The sequence below is a fragment of the Macrotis lagotis genome, chromosome 1 (assembly GCF_037893015.1).
Source record: "Macrotis lagotis isolate mMagLag1 chromosome 1, bilby.v1.9.chrom.fasta, whole genome shotgun sequence".
In the NCBI taxonomy this organism is placed as follows: Eukaryota; Metazoa; Chordata; class Mammalia; order Peramelemorphia; family Peramelidae; genus Macrotis; species Macrotis lagotis.
The window spans coordinates 902,220,180-902,240,730 of NC_133658.1; the positions used below are offsets into that span (position 1 = coordinate 902,220,180).

The 20,551-nt window shown below is 45.0% G+C and overlaps 1 protein-coding gene across 1 annotated transcript in view; it reads left to right on the forward strand.

The window, feature by feature from the left end:
* The first annotated feature begins 7,825 nt into the window (after positions 1 to 7,825).
* The window catches only part of SPTBN4 (spectrin beta, non-erythrocytic 4), a 47,923-nt gene continuing 35,197 nt past the window's right edge, over positions 7,826 to 20,551 (forward strand). The window contains exons 1-13 of the mRNA XM_074219087.1: positions 7,826 to 8,021; positions 8,262 to 8,413; positions 8,529 to 8,702; positions 12,082 to 12,173; positions 13,139 to 13,254; positions 14,413 to 14,525; positions 14,629 to 14,816; positions 15,043 to 15,160; positions 15,640 to 15,798; positions 15,920 to 16,222; positions 17,805 to 17,955; positions 18,718 to 19,636; positions 19,737 to 19,874. Of these exons, the coding sequence (XP_074075188.1) occupies positions 7,826 to 8,021; positions 8,262 to 8,413; positions 8,529 to 8,702; positions 12,082 to 12,173; positions 13,139 to 13,254; positions 14,413 to 14,525; positions 14,629 to 14,816; positions 15,043 to 15,160; positions 15,640 to 15,798; positions 15,920 to 16,222; positions 17,805 to 17,955; positions 18,718 to 19,636; positions 19,737 to 19,874 (2,819 nt within the window). The remainder of the gene's footprint in view (positions 8,022 to 8,261; positions 8,414 to 8,528; positions 8,703 to 12,081; positions 12,174 to 13,138; positions 13,255 to 14,412; positions 14,526 to 14,628; positions 14,817 to 15,042; positions 15,161 to 15,639; positions 15,799 to 15,919; positions 16,223 to 17,804; positions 17,956 to 18,717; positions 19,637 to 19,736; positions 19,875 to 20,551) is intronic.

A 20,551-nucleotide genomic window follows, 5' to 3' on the forward strand; every position in this document is an offset into this window, starting at 1 on the left:
TGAATTAGCAGTAGTAGAAGCTATGCTTCTTGCTCCTCAGGGTCATTTCCAGACTCCTAGCACTGCTGCCATCACTCAGAATCCTTTCCTCTTTTGAGGTTCACTCCTCTCAGATCTATCCTGAGTCTGGATTCAGGCAGGACTTTATCAGCCTCTTGCTGGTCAAGAAATTCACTTCCATGCTCACAGTCTTCTTCAGAACCCCAGCTTCTAGCCTTATATTGGAGACTTCACCATATATAGTGATGTTTCCTTATCCTTTTCCTCAACTCCCATGAGTTACGACCCACAATGGTGATCACACCCCTAATCTCACCATCACCCATGAATATTCCCATGACAAGAACTATAAAATCCCTTTATCTGACCCAGATTCACCCATCCTTCCATCTCTCACTGAGTCTCATCCCTTCCAATTACTATCTTACTATCATCACTAGTCTCCCACGTCTTTTACAAGGCCATCACATCTTGGCTTTACTTTACTCCTTTTCCTGGAGTTACCAGGTCAACCATACATCATCCTCTACTTTCTTGACTCCTCGTCCTGCCATCGATTATACCTTTCTAAAATCTAACTAGGCATGGGTTTCTCCCATCCTCTGTCTTTTTCATTTATTTTGAGCAATTTCATTGGTACTGAAATAGTTATATTAACTCCCTGCCTGGGTCCACCACAAATGGATATTATTCAGTCTCAATTGGGTTCCCATTGCAATAAAGCAATCCAATTTACTCTCCCCTGACGGACTCTTAATGGCAGTAACTGCTCCAAACCTTTCTCTCCATTAACCCTCCCACACTACCCCTTCCTCACTACCCCCCAGCAAAGAACCTCCTCCCATACTTTACTGAGAAAATCAAGATCATTCAATGTAATTTCTCTCTCCTCTCCTGCTCTTTATCTAAAGATCCCCTCACATCTTTCATCTTCTCTTCCTTTGCCCCAGTTTCTTCTCCTCACTAAGACTAACCCCTCTATTTGGGCCCTCAACTCCATCGCTTCCCTTTCCCTCTAGTATTATTAAGCTATACAGTTTACTATTAAGCTAATAATTGTGCTAAGCATGAGGATATGGAGAAAGGCAAAAATAGTTCCTGTTTCAAGGAACCTATATTCTAATGGGAGAGAACAGGGACTGGATCTGTCCTGTCTGTAGCACCCAGAATTCCTGGGGAGTGAAACTCCTTTGTCCGAATGCACCTTTGAACAACTTTGAGTTTCAGAAAGTGGTCTAGAGCTCTAAGGAGTTAAGTGACCTGTCCACTGGTCACATAGGACATGTCAGGAGGCAGGATGTGAAGCAGGTTTTTTTTTTTAGGTTTTTTTTTTTTTGCAAGGCAATGGGGTTAAGTGGCTTGCCCAAGGCCACACAGCTAGGTCATTATTAAGTGTCTGAGGCCAGATTTGAACTCAGGTACTCCTGACTCCAGAGCTGGTGCTCTATCCACTGCACCACCTAGCCACCCCTGAGATCCACTTTTTCTCCACCACACCATGTTGCATCTCAGAAACAAATAGGTACATAATAGATACATACACAGTGGAGAGAAGGGGAATAAGGGCGGAAGACCCTAGCAAAGGTCAGTTAAATGATTGACATGGAGAAAGTGCTGGGCCTGGAGTCAGGAAGACTTAAGTTCAAATCTAGCCTTGGGTGACCTAGCTGGGTGACCCTGGGCAAGTCACTTAACCTATTTCCTCAACTATGAAATGGGAATAATAATGGCATCTATCTTTTCGGGGTTTTGTGAGGATCAGATGAAATAATCTCTCTGTAGTGCTTTGTCCAGTGCTGCCATGTCATATATAGTCACTGTATAAATGTTATTCTTATTCTTATCATCATTGTTATTCAGGTACTTTATTGTATAAATTCTAGCTATTATTATTATCTTCTAGTTTTTCCTAACCTACTGGCTCTTTCCTTGCTTCATGTCTGTATCATCTCTAAAAAGTCTTATCAGACTTTATTGTTCCCACAGGCTATCATACAGTAGCCCTCTGCTCTCCCACAGTGAAATACCCAGAAAGAGTTATCTATGCTGACTGCCGATCATCTCACTTTGCAACCCTTTGCAGTCTATTTTCCAATCTCATCGCTCAACCAAGGCTCTTTTTTCAGGGCTAGTGAAGTTCTATATGAAAAAAAAAAATTCTTGTTAGCTTTCGCTTTTATGTCACTTAGAATTTCAATTTCATCTCTCCCTTCCAGGGGGTTAACTCTTATAATAATTTTTAAAAAGTAGAAGAAAAGTTCAGTAAAACCAACCAACATATCACAAAAATTTGAAGTTATATGTAGTATCTCATACTCATGGTACCCTATCTCTGTTAAGTGGAAGGAGGTATCGCCTCATGGGACTCCTTTGGAGCCATTATCATTTCAAGCATTCAGTTTGTATTTTGTTATGGGTCTTTCTTTTTCTATTGTACATTGTTACAATCCTTCCATGACGTCTTTTACCTCTTTTTTTTGCATTTTTGGCACATAGTAGGCACTTAATGAGTGTTTATTGATTGACTGAACATTATTTTCCTGGCTCTGCATCCTTCACTCTGCATCAGTTCATATAAGTCTTCTTGGACTTCAGTATCTGCCTATGCTCTCAATCAATTCTCTTCTACTTTATCAGGTCTTTCTAGGAGGAGCCTTACCAAATGTACACAATCCTATAGTCCATATTTATGATAAGATATATGATCCTGTAGCCCAGTCCCCCATGTCATCTATATTAATCATATTCATTGTTTCTTGTAGCACAGTAATATTTTATTACATCCAAGGATGACAATTTGTTCAGCCATTCACCAATGGACAGACTTTGCTTTTCATTCCTTGCTGCTAAAGGAAATGGGAGACTTTATTTTTGTTATTGTCTTCCTTTAGGTAAATATCTAGGAATAGGATCTCTGGATCAAAGGACATGGACAATTTAGTCACTCTTTTCAGCATGTGACGCTTTGACCACTTCCTTCTCTGTTCTATTTCTTGGTTCTCCTTTGATTCTATGTATATGTTCCTTTTCAGTCACTTTTGAAGTTCCATCCCTTTTAATTGTGAATATCCCCTAAGATTCTCTCTGTCTCTGTCTCTGTCCCTGTCTCTGTGTCTTTCTCTATCTGTCTCTCTGTGTCTCTCTATATCTCTGTGTCTCTCTCTGTCTCTGGAAGTAATTGGGATTAAGCCACTTGCCCATACCCACATAGCTAGGAAGTGTCTGAGGTCAAATTCGTTCTAAGGTCCTCCTGACTCCAGAACCTATCTATTCACTGCAGCACCATCTAGCTGCCCCATTCCCCAAGATTCTCGCTTAAGTTTTCTTCCTTTATCTCTCTCTATACCCTTTCTTTTGGTGATCATCAGCCTCTTGTTGCCATTCCTAAGGAGTCTGCAAATCCAGCTCTAATATTTGACCTGAACTCTATTCTCACATCACCAAGTGGGAAGGACAGCCAACCCACTGACAGTCAGGCCGCACAGGATCTTGACAGGCTGGAGTGTTGGAATGAATCTAATAAGATAGAATCCAGTAGTGACTAATGGAAAACTTGACATTGGTTCAAATGGTCAGGGAAAAAAAAAGAAAAAAAAACAATGTATGTGTAGGCAGTTTTGAAAAAGAGTCTGGGGTTTTAGTAGACTACAAGGTCATGTGAATCAGCAGAGTGATGTGCCAGCAAGGAAAATGAATGATCTGTGAGGCTTCATTAAGAGAGGCAACTCTTCTAGGAATAAGGAGGTGAGAGTTGTATTGTAGCATCCCATCCTCAGACCACAGCTGAACTGCTGTGTTCAATTCCAATGGCCATAGTTTAAGGGGGCATCATTAAGCAGGAATGTACAGAAGGGGGCAATGAAGATGATGGAAGTCTTTCTTTTTTTCGAAGGAACCAGGAATATTTAGCACAGAGAAGAGGGAAAGATGTTAATCCTTCAAGGGTTAAAATGACTGTCTTGTGAAATAAGGTTTAAATTTGTTTTGTTTAATCTCAAAGGGTAGAACTAAGAGCAATGGAAGTGTGTGTGTGTGGGGGGGGGGGAGTGAAAGAATTCCAAAGAAGTCAATTTAGTTTTGATTTCAGGAGAAACTTCCCATCACTTAGAGCTCTTTCCAAGTGCAGTGACAGCCTTGGGAGGCAAAGAGTTTCCTCACAGTGGACTTTTTCAAACTGAGGCTAGACAGTCACTTGTTAAGGTTGTTATAAGATGGATTCCTTTAGGGTCTAGGTTAGACTGCATTCCAGTGAGGCTACATTCAATTCTAAAATTCTGTAAGTCAACAAACTTATTTTTTGGATATTTTCCAACAGAAGTCCCATGGACATTTCATCTTGTCAAGCTTCTGACTTCTTTCTTTTTGTTAAAGGTGGCATCAATTGTCTTGGTATCCAAATTTCCAAGTTGGGTGTCATCCTCTATTTTCCTCTCCCCTTCAATTTCTTTTCTTTTTCTTTTTTGCAAGGCAGTGGGGTTAAGTGACTTGTCCAAGGTCACACAGCTAGGTCATTATTAAGTATCTGAGGCTGGATTTGCAACTCAGACTGTCCTGACTCCAAGGCTACTGCTCGATCCACTGCACCGACTAAGCTACCTCCCCTCCCCTTCAGTTTCCATGTCCAATCAGCTTTTAAGTCATATCTCCCAGCTGGCTCTACTCCACTACCATTGTCACTACATTCTCTTACTGTAGAAGCCTTAGACCAATTTGGAATCCTTCCTCAGACATTTGCTAGCTATTGAGCAAGCATTTCAACTAAGTAAGTCTCAGTTTTCTTATCTGGAAAATAATAATAGGATCTTTTCCACACAATGGTTGTGAGGACCTGATAAGTTCATAAATGTAAAGCCCTTTGATGACCTTGAAATATTATATAAAACGCTAGCTAGTATTATTGCCCTTCTTTCTCTATTCCTAAAGCAGAGGACCAAATAACATAAATAACACAAAATAACATAATTCACCAGCTCAAGAAATTGCAGTGGCTCCCTATCACCTTTAGGATCAAACCCAAACTTCTCTTTTCAGCATTTGGGGTCCTTCTTAGACTGCTCCCTCCTTCCTAGTTACTACTCATTATTCCCTTTCACACACTTCATTGCCACTGCCCTGACCTACTTGCTGTTCTCTGTTCTCTGGTTGTCACCTTCCAACTCCTCATCTCTTCCGCCTGTGCCTGTGCACTGGCTGACTGTTCCCTGGCTCTGGAAAGTTCTCCTCCCCTTCACAGGTCAGTGCCAGTATCCTTTCTGGTACCCCTTGACAATTGTACCCTTCCCTCCAAAATTCTTCATTTATTTTGTAAATATTTTGTATTCGTGTGATTGTATATCTGGTATGCTTAAATAGAATGTAGTTTTTGAAAACAGGGCTTGTTTTGATTTTGTATACCCAGTTCCTGGCTTATAGGGATAGGAAGTGGACTTAGGTAGTACAGTGAATAAAGCACCAGTCCTGGAGTCAGGAAGTTTGAGTTCAAATTTAGTCTGTCCCTTACTAGCTATGTGACCTTGAGCAAGTCATTAACCCTGATTGCTCAAATCCAGTTTCCTTTCTGGAGGAGATATTCAGGTCAACATCACCTCTGTGGTCTTTTAGCATTTGGATGAATGCCTAGATCTCTTCTAGGTGAAGTGACTTGCCTGGGGTCACAGATCATTCATTTTCCTTGCTGGCACATCACTCTGCTGTTAGGAAAAGGACTCAAGTCCTTCTGGCTTTGAGACCACAATGATTCCCATCCAGGACAAAATAAACATTGAATATTGATTGCTGGATGAATGGCTGGGTGATCTAAGACTCATCTCTGTATTCTCTCCCTTGAGATCATCTATTTCCATGAGTTCAATGGTTATCTAGGTCAACATGATTCCCAGATCACAGACCCAGACCCAATCCCTTTCCTCAGCTCTGGCCTTACATCTCTCTTGGATTTCTCACCAGCACTGCAGATTCAATGTGTCCAAAACAGACCTCCTCTAAACCCACCTCTCTCCCAGTTTCCCACTTCTACTTCTCTTCAGGCCATTGCCCTTTTCCATTTCACTCACTGAGGCACATAAGCTACAAGTCGCATTGACTTTACCCTCTCTGACTCTCCTCAAATCGATCTGGTCACCAAGCTCTGTCCATTCTATTTCCCTAACATCTCTGGGCCTTGCTGTCTTTTTCCTATTTGGATGGCTAACACCGGAGTTCAAATCCATATCATCTCTTGCTGAGACCATTACCCTTATTGAGTCCTCTTAGATTTCAGTTTCTACTCCTCTTTAACTCATCTTCCATGAAGTTGTGAAAATAATCTATCTAAAGCTGAGGTGGACCATGTCATTCCCCTCCTCAAGAATATTCAATGGCTCTCTATTCACTCTCAGATAAAATAAAAATCCTCAGTGTGGTATTCCCAGTCAGGCTCCAGCTGACTTTTTTAGGCTTACATGTAATTCCCTTTTGCGTACTCTCTGTTCCAGCAGCACAGTGGATAGAGCAATTGGTGTTGGAGCTAGGAAGATGAGTTCAAATCTGGTCTCAGATACTTACTTGCTATTAATGACCCTATCCAAGTGATTTAAGCCCTTGTTGCCTCAGTTTCCTCATCTGTAAAATGGGGGTAATAACATCTACTTCCCAGCATTTCTGTGAGGATCAAATGAGATTAATAATTGGAAGATGCTTAGCACAGTGCCAGTCACCTAGTAAGCAGGGGCAGCTAAGTGGCATAGTGGATAGAGTACCAGCCCTAGAGTAAGGGAAACTGAGTTCAAATTCGGTTTCAGATTTTTACCTAGCTGTGTGGACAAGTCACTTAACCCAGATTGCTATGCCCCCCCAAAACACTATATAATTGTAAGCTATTACTACACGACTACCACCACCATTACTACTACTACTACCTCACTTTCCTTTCTTAGAATCCTCTGCTTCTTTCAAAGCTCCATTCATGTGATGCCTTCCTCCTTTAGACAATCTTTTCTGACATCCCAAGCTATTACTGTTTTATCTTTAGTGATAGTGAATAGCAACCTCTTGAGGGCAAAGACTTCTTAGTTTTTCCTCAGTGGCCCAATCGCCTGACTTAAAAGACATTTCATAAATATTCATTGGATTGGGCTAGAGGACAGGATGAGTTATGTTGAGCATGACCCTAACTTTCCAGCCCTTCATGGGCTCTCCTCTAGCTAGGCCCCCCCCAAATTTCTGTTCCCAGATATGCTCTTCATACTGTTGTGCAAGCTACTTCCTTGGTCCAATATCAGGGGGAAGAACTCCTAGTCCTGGTCAGCTCAGTGGGTTTGGGTTCTAGGCAGTTTCCCCTCTGTGGGATTCTCCAAGCTTAAAATAGACAGCCACTTCCAGCTCCACATGTGAGTACTCAGCATCTGAATAATTGAACCTCAGTTTACTCCTCTGTAAAATGGAAAGACTGGGTCAGATGACCCCTCTAGTCCCTTCCAGTCCTGTGACATCAGTCAATAATGAGTATCCCTCTTGGCTGACACATGTCTGTCCCTCTCTAATGAGAAGAACTTAATCACTACATTATAGTTATCTGTGTGTTTCTTATGATATACTGAGCTCTCGGCCTCAGGGCTTTGCACCTGGTGCAAATGTCATGTTTTAATAAATGAATGGCTGAACAAATAGGGAGGGTCAGACATGGAGTGGGAATGCCACTGGTTGTTTAGATGAATTGATTTCAGAGATGCTTGGGGCCAGTGTCTATGTTGTGAGGAGGCTGAGTGGGAGCCGTAGGGCTGATGCTGGGTTAGGACATTCCTGATGGATCTCCTTTTCTCCCTCCCAAAGGCCTGCACATGTCCTGATGGCCCAAATGCCAGGAGGCCCTGGGGAACTGGACAACATGGAGGGGCCACCCTCAATCAACAACAACCCCACCCGATGGGAAAGCCCTGAGCGGGCCTGGGATCGGGAACCCACAGTGGCCCCAGCAGCAGCCTCTGGGTCAGCAAACGCAGCTGCCTCACTCTTCGAATGTTCCCGGATCAAGGCTTTGGCAGGTGGTCAAAGGGAGGGCAAGGAGCTGGGCCCAATGGGCATCAGAGGCTAGGGAATTGGAGGCAGTTGGGTTATACATCTAGGGAACTCAAGCCAGAAATCAGGGAGTTGGAAAAGGAGAGGAAATTGAGGCAATGGCAAAGTAGAAGTCATGGAACTGAGGGAGGCCTAGGATTTGGGGGCACAATGGACTGAGAGGTCTGATGAGGCTGGGGAAGAAACAAGGTGACCTTATTCCCTAGATGAGAGAGAAGCAGTGCAGAAGAAGACATTCACCAAATGGGTGAACTCTCATCTGGGGCGTGTGGGCTGCCGCATCAGTGACCTGTATGGAGACCTACGGGATGGTTATGTGCTCACCCGACTTCTGGAGGTGCTATCAGGGGAGCAACTGGTGAGGAGAGGCTGGGCTTGGGATGTCTGGGGAGAAGAAGACCTGGGGACCTAGACCTCAGAGGGTGGATGAGAAAGAATTCTCTGTATTCTCTTTGTGTCCCCTTCCTCCCCAGCCACGGCCCACAAGGGGCCGGATGAGGATTCATTCTCTCGAGAATGTGGACAAGGCATTGCAATTCCTGAAGGAACAGCGCGTACACCTAGAGAATGTGGGCTCCCATGATATTGTGGACGGGAACCATCGGCTCACCCTGGGGCTGGTTTGGACCATCATTCTTCGCTTCCAGGTACTAATGACCCAGAATCCTCTCTTCCCAGGGCAATGTAGAAGCATAGTTCTGATAGAGAACTTTGTCTCTGGAACTGTCCCTTGTTCTAACCTTGAAATTCCTCTTGGAACGCCATCACAGGAGTCTAGAATTCCTGTCTTCCCTGACCTAGATCCAAACCCAGTGCCCCACATAGGACTCACAAACCCTTACTTTGACCTCAAAACTTGATCCATGAACCTATGATACTGTGATTCAGAACCAAATTCTAGAACTTTCATCTAAATGCTCTTGCCCTGACCAAGGACCCAGTCCTGCAAAAGCTTCATTCACCCAGGTAGAGTGACCTAGAACTCTTACCAGTCTGGAACTCTTACCTTGATCCAGGATCCAATCCTAGTGCCCCTATCTAGGAAGTTTAATCTTTCATCCTTACTTAGGACTCAATCTGAGAATTCTTACCTGTGAATTTACAACTCTTACCTAGACCCAGAATTCTACTAAAATTTCCAACTGAAAATAGAACCCACACAAGAATTTCTCCTTCCCTTTCCCCAGGACTTTGAAATACTTGCTCTATTGTAGAACCACCATCTGGAATCTAAAAAAAAAAAATCTCACTTTGACCTAGAACATTTTCCTTCCTGGAAGTCTGGAATTCTTACTGTGACCCAGATTCTAAAATTCTTCATGCTTAGGAGGCTATAATGTTTCACTTTGACTCAGAACTCATTTTTGGAACCTGAAGACCCTGAGAATCTGAACCTTTCATTCTGACCTACATATGATATCATAATTTCCAGTAACTATAGGACTTTCTTTTCTTTCTTTTAGAGTTTAGGCATAACTGGTATTTTAGCCTAACAATGGTATCTTACTTCTGGCTCTCCAGGAGTCTGAAGTGCTTACCCTAACCTAGACTCCACCCCTGGGCATCTGAAAGACTCTGACCTAGCTCATCCTGCTCCAGGGGCAAACTCAGAATTGTTCCCTGGGAACTTTAATTCTTTTTTTTTTATATACACTAGCAATCAAACATTTTTTTTCTTCCTCCCATATTCCTCCATTTTGGTTATATGATTCTGGATATGTCACTAAATCTCTGTCTGTCTTAGTTTCTTCAACTATAAAATGGGGATACTAATAGCCCTTATTTCCAAGGGTTGTTGTGATGATCAAATAAGATGATAAAATATAGCATGGTGTATGTATATCGGGATAGAATAGAGTATGATAGAGTATAGTGTATAGTATAAAAGATACATCAAATCAGATTTAAAGTGCTTAGGATAGTGCCCAGTATCCAGTAGGCACTAAATAAATGCTTGTTGCCTTCTCTTCCCTTCCCAAATATTCAGTTAAGAAAAGAAAATTATCCTATTGATCACGTCCTAAAATGTCTCATTCTACATATTTAGTGCCTAAGATCTCTATTAGGAGGTGAGGACCATTCTCTAACATTGGTTCTTTGGAATTCTGGTTAGTCATTTAATTGGTCAGCATTATAAAGTCATTCAAAACTGTTTGATTTTACAATACTGACATCGTTGTATAAATTATTCTCCTGGTTCTGCTTATTTTACTTTGCATGAGTTCCTACAAGCCTTCCCAGATTTCTCTGAAACCATTCCCTTCATAATAACAGCATAAAAGCATTCCATCACATTCATATACCATAACTTGGTCAGTCATTCCCCAATATTTTAGTTTCCACTTTTCAGCTACTATGAAAAGAGCTGTTATAATTTTGTTCATTTTGTTCCCTCTTTCTTTTATCTCCTTAGGTTGTAGGCATAACCAAATCTTAATTCTTACTTCTATCTCAGGTTGCAAACATAAACCCAACCACTCCCATCTGTATTTTATGATCTCTGACCCTGATCCCATTTTCCTAGTGGAGCCTAGAATGTTTAAAAATATATTTTATTGGTATATTTTGTTTTTAACATCACTTATATCTTTTACTCTTATCTATTCCCCAATCCTTCCTCAAAGGGAACTTTTAGTAATTTGGTTTTCTTTTGTTTGTTTGTTAGTTTTTCATTTAAGGCAATGGGGTTACTTGCCCAAGGTCACACAGCTAGGCAATTATTAAGTGTCTGAGGTCGGATTTAAACTCAGGTCCTCCTGACTCCAGGGCCGGTGCTCTATCCACTGTGCCACCTAGCCACCCCTAAAGGACACTTTTATAATAAGAATTTTTTTTTTTAGTTTTTGCAAGACAATGGGGTTAAGTGGCTTGCCCAAGGCCACACAGCTAGATAATTATTAAGTGTCTGAGGTTGGATTTGAACTCAGGTCCTCCTGACTCCAGGGCCAGTGTTCTATCCACTGTGCCACCTAGCTGCCCCTATAATAAGTTTTAAATAGTATTTTATTTTTTCTATTTACATGTAAAGATGATTTTTAACATTCATTTTTTTATGAGTTTGAGTTCCAATTTCTCCCCCCCCTCCCCTCCCCTCCCCTCTTCCCAAGATAGCAATGAATCTGATATAGGTTACATGTATGAAATCATATAAAATATTTCCACAATAGTCTGATTATAAAAAAAGAAACAGAACAAAAAGAAAAAACTCAAAGAAAGTGAATAGGGTATGCTTCAATTTTCATTCAAACTCCATCAGTTCTTTTTTCCCATATAAAAAGAATTTTTTATAAAAGGAAAAAATCTACAAAATTCATCAATATATTGAACAAAAATCTGACCTTATTTCTATGCAATGAGCCCTCATTTCTTCAAAGAACGTTTCCTCTTTGAGGCCAAGCTTAGAGGTTGAGACTTGGAATCTGAGTCAGTTCCAACCTAGAGGTCCTTCTCCGGAGCCTGGGGAAGGGGGAAGAGAATTTGGGATGTAGAATGACATATCCAGAAGAGCCTTGTTCTAGGACCCTCCCCTGATACAGAATCCAATCCTGGATTCTGGATTCTGCTTTGGTATGCCTTAGAGATGGTCACCCCAAGAGATCAGACCTTCATTCTAATCCTGATTGTTATTTTGACAAGCTCTTATTAAACACCTGCTGTGTACAGAGAATTATCCTGGGGACTAAATATTAGCTGACATTTCCATAAGCTTTCAGTATTATTAACGCTTCATATCTCCTTTGGTCCGCACAGTGACAGAACATGTAATTCTGTCCATATCTTACAGGTGAGCAAACAAAGGTTCCAAGAAGGGAAATTGCTTGCCCCATGGTCACCAAGATGGTCTCAGTTCCCCTTGATTCCAAAATCCTTGCTGGCCCATGTTGGAAGCTCTCTCCAGGATCAAAAGTCAGGAACCCGACCTCTGTGAGATGTCTATTATCATGAGAGACCTTGAGGTCCCCCAAAGGGTGTGTGTTGGTAAAGACATCATCCTCTCTCAACTCACCCCTTCTTCCCTCACCTCAGATTCAGGTTATCAAGATTGAGACGGAGGACAATCAGGAAACGCGGTCGGCCAAAGATGCCCTTTTGCTCTGGTGTCAGATGAAGACAGCGGGGTAGGGGCTCCCCTGCCCTCTTCTGGGACCCCCTCCCCTTCTCAGAGTATGGAAAGGTCTTCCGGTGGGAAGAGAGGGAGGGAATTCTGGGCTGGGAGGCAGACTGCAGAGGGAGGGTGGATGTGGATGGGTGGGCAAAAGGTGCCTAAGGGGTGAAGTGGCCTCTCTCTGTATCTTTCTCTGTCTTTCTGACTCTCATTTTTCTATCTCTTTCCCTCTCCCTGTTTCTTTGTATCTCCTGTCCACTTTCCATGTTTCCATTTCTTTGACACTGTGCTTTTCTGCCTAATTGTCTTTTTTCCCCCTCCCCTTCTCCATGGCTCTTGGATCTTGGTCTCTTGGACTTGGTTTCTTTCTGTGAGTCTTTTTTACATATGTTCTCTTTCTTCTTCCTCTCTCTCTCTCTCTCTCTCTCTCTCTCTCTCTCTCTCTCTCTCTCTCTCTCTCTCTCTTGCTCTCTTTCTGTGTGTCTCTGTCTAACGCTGGACTTCTTTCCATCTCTTTTTTTTCCTCTCTCTGTCTCTCTCTCTCTTTTATGTTGACATCAATCTCTTCTTTGTTCTTTCCATAAATCTGTCTCTTTCCTTGAATTTTTATTTTTATCTTTCCATCTGTCTGCCTCTTTGCTTCTTGGTCATTTGTATTTGTGCGGCACCCCTCTCCCCTTCCTACTCACCCTCAGTTACCCTGAGGTGAACATTCAGAATTTCACCACTAGCTGGAGGGATGGCCTGGCCTTCAATGCTCTTATCCACCGACACAGGTAGATGCCCTGCCCTTGATCCTGCCTCTGTATACACAGATATATAGAGAAATAGTTCTTCCCCATCTGCCACACCCTCTGCCCTTCCTGGCATTGGCATAGTGCTCTATTCCCCTTGGGTTGGAAGTTGTTCTGCGTTTGGGGTTTCCCTGCTCATATACCTCTGATTTCACTGCCCTTCTCTCTCTGTTCCCATTCCCAGACCAGATTTAGTGGACTTCAGTAAACTCACCAAATCCAATGCCACCTACAACTTACAGCGGGCATTTCACACTGCTGAGCAGCAGCTGGGACTGACCCGCCTCCTGGACCCAGAAGGTGAAATTTCTTCTCTAGCTGTCCCTGAACTCTGAGGAACCTCACTTCAGATTCCTTGTATATTTAATGTTGACCTTAAAATGGATCCTAGGGCTGGAAAGGATTGTTCAGATGGGACAGATGAAGACCAGAGTCAAGAAGCCAGGGCAAGAGAGGCAGCCTAGCCTGGTGGGCAGATAACCAAGCCAGGAAGACCAAATAGAGGGAAAAACTTAAGAAATAAAGTCCTCCACAGAAAGACTGATAAATAGAAGCGTCTGTGGCATGGTTTCATATATATAATTTTTATGTCTAATGGCAGCCATCTCTGGGGTGCGGAGTGGGAAAGGAGAAAAAATATTAGAAGTGCAGAACAGAGAACAAAAGAAAGTATAGAAGGAAGCATAAAGAGCAGAGTAGCTTTGAAAATGATGAATAGTACTTATAGTTTTTTAAAGTAAACTGTGAAATGGTTTTTATCCATGGTTTCATAATGCATTCTCTTTTTAGTTTGTGCTGTTACATGGAAGTGGTTTTTTTTGTCTTTATGTATTTAAGTTCAAAATGAATAATTTGCTAAAGTCAAGAGAAAGTGCTGACCTGTATTGCTAGAATCATTTTGTCACCAGGCTCTCCTTTTGGTGATAAAATCACAGATCTAGTTTTAAAAAAGGGAAAGAGAATAGAAGTGGATTAGATCTGGGTCCTTAGACTCCATACTTAGTGTTATTTTGATAATGGACCTGGAATAAGAGGCCAGTGTTTTATTTGTATGAGGGACTCCCAGGTCATGGATCTCCTTCTACCAATTCAAGTTGGCACCTTCTCAGACCTTATGGTGTTAAGAGAGTTGCCTAAAGCTTTGAGAGGTTAGATTTGTCCAGGTTCCCTACCCAGTTTGTGTCAGGAGAGAAACCAAGGCCCCCTGGTTTTGGAGCCAACCCTCTATCGACTACTGTGTCTTATTTTTCCCCCACCCAGTGATTCCCATCCTCTTCCAACCCCCCAAAAATTCTCTTGCATTTTTCCAATATCTGATTACCAACTTACCTTCTCTTTCCCAAGGGTCTTCTTGTTCCCTGGTCTCTCCAAGTCCCCTGCTTTGGTGCTACCTTTCTTTTCTCTCCTGTCCCCATGAGATTCCCTCATCTCAAACTCTCTTTCTCTCCCACCCTCTAGATGTGAACATGGAAGCACCAGATGAGAAATCCATCATCACCTATGTGGTCTCCTATTATCACTACTTCTCCAAAATGAAGGCCCTGGCAGTCGAGGGGAAGCGGATAGGAAAGGTACCCAGGTGTGGGTGGAAAGAGCAGTGATGGAGATCCTGGATAGTCCTATCAGCTCCCTAAGCCCTTGTGGACCTTGTCCCTTTGCCACTGCTGCGGTTAGGTATTGGACCAAGTGATAGAGATTGGGAAAATTATGGAGCGTTATGAAGAGCTGGCCTCAGAGCTCCTGGCCTGGATTGAACGGACTGTGGCCCTGATCAGCAACCAGAGGTTTGCCAACTCTCTCAGTGGCGTCCAACAGCAACTGCAGGCTTTCACTGCCTACTGCACCCTGGAGAAACCCATCAAGTGAGGAGCACCCAGCACTGGGGAGGGCTGGGATGGTGTCCATGGAAGAGACTTGAGAGAGCAAAGGAGTAGGGTGGGGGATGGAAGATGTAAATGGTCCTTGAATTAGGGTGGTGGTATTAGAGATAAGCTATCAAGGATGGAAAAAGGAGGAGGGGACAGGAGGACGAAAGAGAGAAGCAATAGCTAAGGAACCCTGACTTGATTCCCCTTCCCTGAATTTTAGGTTCCAGGAGAAAGGGAACCTGGAAGTTCTGCTCTTTAGTATTCAGAGCAAACTTAGGGCCAGTAATCGGCGTCTCTATGTACCCCGAGAGGGCTGCAGCATCTCTGACATCAACAAGGTTTTGAGATATGCATGAGACTTAACATGGCATAGGGTGGGCTTTGGTGGTACTGGGCCTAGAAGGGCAGACAGGTTGTGTTTATAAGATGATTGGGTGGTTGAATTTAGAAAAGCAGTGATTGGGAATCAGAAATGGAGAAGAAAAGTTGGGAAGACAGAGGCTTCAGATTAGAGGGTGCTGGGGATGGGAGACGCTGGGTTGTTTGGAGGATGCTGAGTGAGGAGAAGGAGAGGAACCAAGTCTGAGAAGATTGAAAGATTGGGTTTGGAGGGTTAAGAGAATCTGGGATTGAAGGGCAATGGAGGAGAAGATGGGTTTGAAGAGGACTGGTTTTAGGGAACAGTATGAGTTTGGAATGATGAATGGGGGATGGAGTGGTAAAGTTTAGAGGATGGTGGGATTGAATTTGGGGGTTCAGGGGTTGACTCTGACCAGGGATAGGGTTGAGATCCTCTCTCATCCCAGTCAATCCTTAGGCATGGACACAACTAGAAAAGGCCGAACATGAGCGGGAGGTTGCTCTGCGAGGAGAGCTCATCCGGCAAGAGAAACTTGAGCTACTGGCTCAGAGGTTTGACCATAAGGCAGCCATGAGGGAAAGTTGGCTTAGTGAGAACCAACGCCTCGTGTCCCAGGTAACCAGGCAGGACAGGGCAAGAGTCGGGGAGTGGGGAATCAAAAGGGCATGGCTGGTGAATTCCCAGTCCCCCACCTCCCATGCCATCTCTTCCCCTCTTTATATGTCTCTGCACCTAGGATAACTTTGGGTATGACTTACCAGCAGTAGAGGCAGCCATGAAGAAGCATGAAGCTATTGAAGCTGATATCTCATCCTATGAAGAAAGGATCCAGGCTGTGGCAGACCTGGCCCAGGCACTGGCTGGGGAGGGTTACTATGATGCACGGCGGGTTGCTGCCCAGCGTGACAGTGTCCTACGCCAGTGGGAGCTGCTGACTGGGCTCGTGGGAGCCCGGAGGACTCGGCTAGAGCAGAACCTGGCCCTACAGAAAGTCTTCCAGGAGATGGTCTATATGGTGGACTGGATGGAGGAGATGCAGGTGCCCATGGGCTGGGGATCAGTGGAGAAGACTCTACAAAGGCAGAGATGTGGGGAGAGAAAAAGAGACAGAGACAGACCCAGATGGAGACATGAAGAGACACAAAGAGACAGACAGAGACAGACACACAGAGACACACAGAAGCACTAAGATAGAGAAAAAGAGAAAAGATAGAGAGGCAGAGAAGGACAGGGACAGAGAAAGAGACAGACAGTCATAACCACAGAGAGACAGACAGAGAAAAGACAGAGAAACAGAGAGAGACAAAGATGAACAGAGAAAGAGAGGCACAGAGAGAGAGAAAGAAGAGGCAGAGATGGACAGAGAAAGACAAAGAGAGACAGAGAGGCACAGAGATAGAGAAAAGACAGAGAGACAGAGAAAAAGAGACAGAGAAAGAATAATAGAAAGAGGCTCAGAAATAGAGAGATCAGAGGGTAAAGATGTAGTATTTTCACTTAGGGTTCCACTTTATTGGAGAAAATATTCACAGAGAGGGAATCACAGACTTCCTTTGATTATTTTAGTTTAATGGTTGCAAGGCACATTGCATTTGAGCCTAGCAGTTCTGTGAGCTGATGTTAAAGATTTTTATAATAAGGTAATTTTAATGATTTTTTTTTAAATTTAAGGCAATGGGGGTTAAATGATTTGCCTAAGGTCACACAGCTAGGCAATTGTTAAGTGTCTGAGGTCGGATTTGAACTCAGCTCCTCCTGACTCCAGGGCTGGTGCTCTATCCCCTAATTTTAATGAATTTTAATGAGAAAGTGATCAAACCATACATGATCCTACAACTGAGATATACCAAATGCAGGATGTGTCTCTTCTGGGTCATCTACACCAGCTTGCCTTTCATGGGCAAAAGAATGAGGAAGAGATTACAGAGAAATGGAGAAATAGAGAAACAGAGAGTGAAGCCAAGAAATGCAATTACAGGTCAATTCAGTCCATTGGTTAGACACTTAACAATATGGTGCCCTCTTTTTTTGCACCAGAAGAGATTTTTTTAAATTTTATTTTGTTCCTTATTAAGAGACATAAAGATGGGGACCAGTATCCAGGAGGAAGAGGCAAACAGGACAAGAATTGAGAATTTTAGGAACTGAGTTTATCCTAGAGAAGAAGAGACTTGGGGAGAGCATAATCACTTTCTTAAATGTTTGAGGTATGGATGAGAGGCTATCATGACTGGGAACTAGGTTTTATCCACATTACCTTAAGGGACAGAGCTGGGGTCAATGACAAAAGTATGTTTGAGGAAAGGAAAGCTTCCTAATGTGAATCCAAAAGTGGAATGGGCTGCTAGGGGAGGCAGTGAATTCCCCAAGACTGGTGATGTTCGAGAACAGCCTGGACAACCACTTATTGAGAGTTGGATCGAGACCCTCAAGGTTGACTCGGTTCCTTTGTTCAATACCCTCTGAAGCACCAGGTACCCTCTGAGGTCCTTATGAATATCTGAGAATCTCTGAAAGACCCAGAAACAGAGAGACAGCTACAAGAAAGATGAAAAATAAGGAGCTGTGAATAACCAAGTCCAAACTCTGCCCTGTATCCTCCTTTCTCTCTCCCTGCCCAGGCCCAGCTTCTGTCCAAAGAGTGTGGCCAGCATCTCTTGGAGGTGGAGGACCTGCTGCAGAAACATGGGTTGCTAGAGGGGGACATCACAGCCCAGAGTGAGCGTGTGGAGGCATTGAATGCCACAGCATTAAGATTCTCCCAGTTACAGGGTACAGAAGAAAAGGGTGGCAGGGGTGTGGGGGGGGGGTCTTCCACTTGGGTAGAGGAGGGAAGGAAGAAACTCCCAAGGGTAGAATAAGAGGAACTCCCGGGGGTCAGGGGGAGGGTCTTCTGGATTTTGAGTGAATCACAGATAAGGTGGGCAGGTAGGTAACCATTATCTGGAATTCACTGCAGAATGCACTGGCAGGATAGGTAGTGAGCTCACCATTCCTGGAGAATATAATATCAGGACTGGAAGGGACCTTAGGGATGTCATCTGGTCCTATTCCCTCATTTTAGGAATGGGGAAGCTAAGGCCCAGAGCAGGGAAATCATTTTCCCAAGGTCACACAACTAGGAAATGGCAGAACTGAGTTTTGAATTCATGTCTTCCGACTTCAAATCCAGTTTTCTCTTCTTTGCAACATAGTCTCCAAGCAGAGACTGGGGGGCGTGTCCTCACCCCATTCACCCCTTGATTGATACGGGGCAGTTTTGGTTTAAGGAACATTAAATGCTTTGTACAGGCAAGACATTGTGCCAGGGCCTTGAAGAGAAATGGAAAGATTCTGAGAATCTCATATTCTGAATTCTGTGATTGGAGGACTGGGAGCTCTGATTTTTCTCATTCTGAAATATGGAGGGGTGGGGTCCTTGGGGACCCACACCCCTGTTGAGCTGGGACTTTCCCAGACAGGGTTCTAAAGGTACAGGTCGCAGGTGCATGGGCACAGCCCACGATCCGAATGCTCTGCCCCCTCTGCCCACAGGTTACCAGCCCTGTGACCCTCAGATCATTCGAAACCGAGTGAGTCACGTCCACGGTTGCCTGTCTGAGCTTCAGGACCTGGCGAGCAGACGGAGGGCCGAACTGGAGGCCTCCCGGTCGCTGTGGGCCCTGCTGCAGGAGCTGGAGGAGGCAGAGGCCTGGGCACGGGAGAAGGAGCACGTCTTGGAGAGTAGGGCTAGCAGTGCCGGGGGAGGCCCCCATGACCTCCCCAGCGCTGCCCGCCTGCTGGCCCAGCACCGGATTCTGCAGGGGGAGTTGGGTGGGCGCCGGGCGTTGCTACAACAGGCCCTGCAACGCGGGGAGGAGCTGACAGCCAGTGGCAGCCGGGACGCCGCAGCCGTGGGATTGTTGGAGAGGGCAGCGGGGGCCCGGCGGCGCTGGCAGCGGCTGGAGGAGGCCGCAGCGAGGCGGGAGAGGCGGCTCCAGGAGGCGCGGGCCCTCCATCAATTCGGAACGGAACTGGATGGACTCTTGGCCTGGCTGAGGGACGCCTACCGGCTGGCAGCCAGTGGGGACTTCGGGCACGACGAAGCTTCAAGCCGGAGGCTGGCCCGGCAGCACCGGGCCCTGTCTGGGGAGGTGGAGGCCCACCGGGGCGTCGTGGCGGGCTTGCGACGGCAGCTGGCCGGGCTAGGCGGCACAGGGCGGGAAGCAGCCTCGGGAGCAGCCGCTGGCGGGGTCATGGCGCTTCAGGTTCGGGTGGTGGAGGTGGAGCAGCTGTTTGCAGAGGTGGCAGAGGTGGCGGGCCTCCGGCGCCAGTGGCTGCGGGATGCCCTGGCTGTGTATCGGATGTTCAGCGAAGTGCACGCCTGCGAACTCTGGATCGGTGAAAAGGAGAAGTGGCTGCTGGCCATGCGTGTCCCAGATGACCTCGATGAAGTGGAGGTGGTCCAGCACAGGTACCGGCCTGCCGGGCTGGGAGGTGGGGGCAGGGCAGAACCGAGGCTTCCTTCGGAAGGCCACAGGTCTGCCCTCCTGTCTGAGCATCCTCTCTGGCAGGTTTGAGAGTCTGGACCAGGAAATGAACAGTCTGATGGGTCGGGTGCTGGATGTGAATCACACGGTCCAGCAGCTGGTGGAAGGGGAGCATCCCAGCTCCGAGGAGGTGCGCTCCTGCCAAGACCACCTCAACAGCAGGTGAGTTTCCTGGCACCTCTCCCGCCTCCTCTGTGTGTGACCTCAATCAAAAGACATTGTGAGGGTGAGGCTGTGGCTGAGGCATAAGGCTACAGAGACAAAAACGACCCCATCCTGTCCTCTGAAAGTTTCCATTCTTTCCGGAAGAGAGTATATGATTGAGATATTGCTGTCAATAAATACAATTTATATATATATATATATATACACAAAAAACCCGGTGACAAGTAAAGGGGACTGGAAAAGGTTTCAAGGAGGTTGTTCCTTCTCCTTTCTCGAAGACCATTTTGACATCGGGCAGCTAGGTGGCATAGTGGATTGTACCCGCTCTGGAGTTAGGAGGACCCGAGTTCAAATACGACTCAGACACTTAATTACCTAGGTGTGTGACCTTGGGCAAGTCACTTAATCCCATTGCCTTGCAAAAAAAAAACCCCTAAAAAAATAGACCATGACATCAGGGGAGGTGATCCCATGACAAGCAGGTGAATTGGACTTAAGTGAGGGGACACCAGTCTCACTTTTCTCCTCCCGACCCATCTGGGTGCAGTGGCCAGGTATGAACTAGGATGACTGGAGTGGGCTCTGGATGCGAGGCAATCAGGGTGAAGTGACTTGCCCAAAGTCACACAGCTAGTAGGTATAAAATGTCTGAGGCTGGATTTGAACTCCCATCT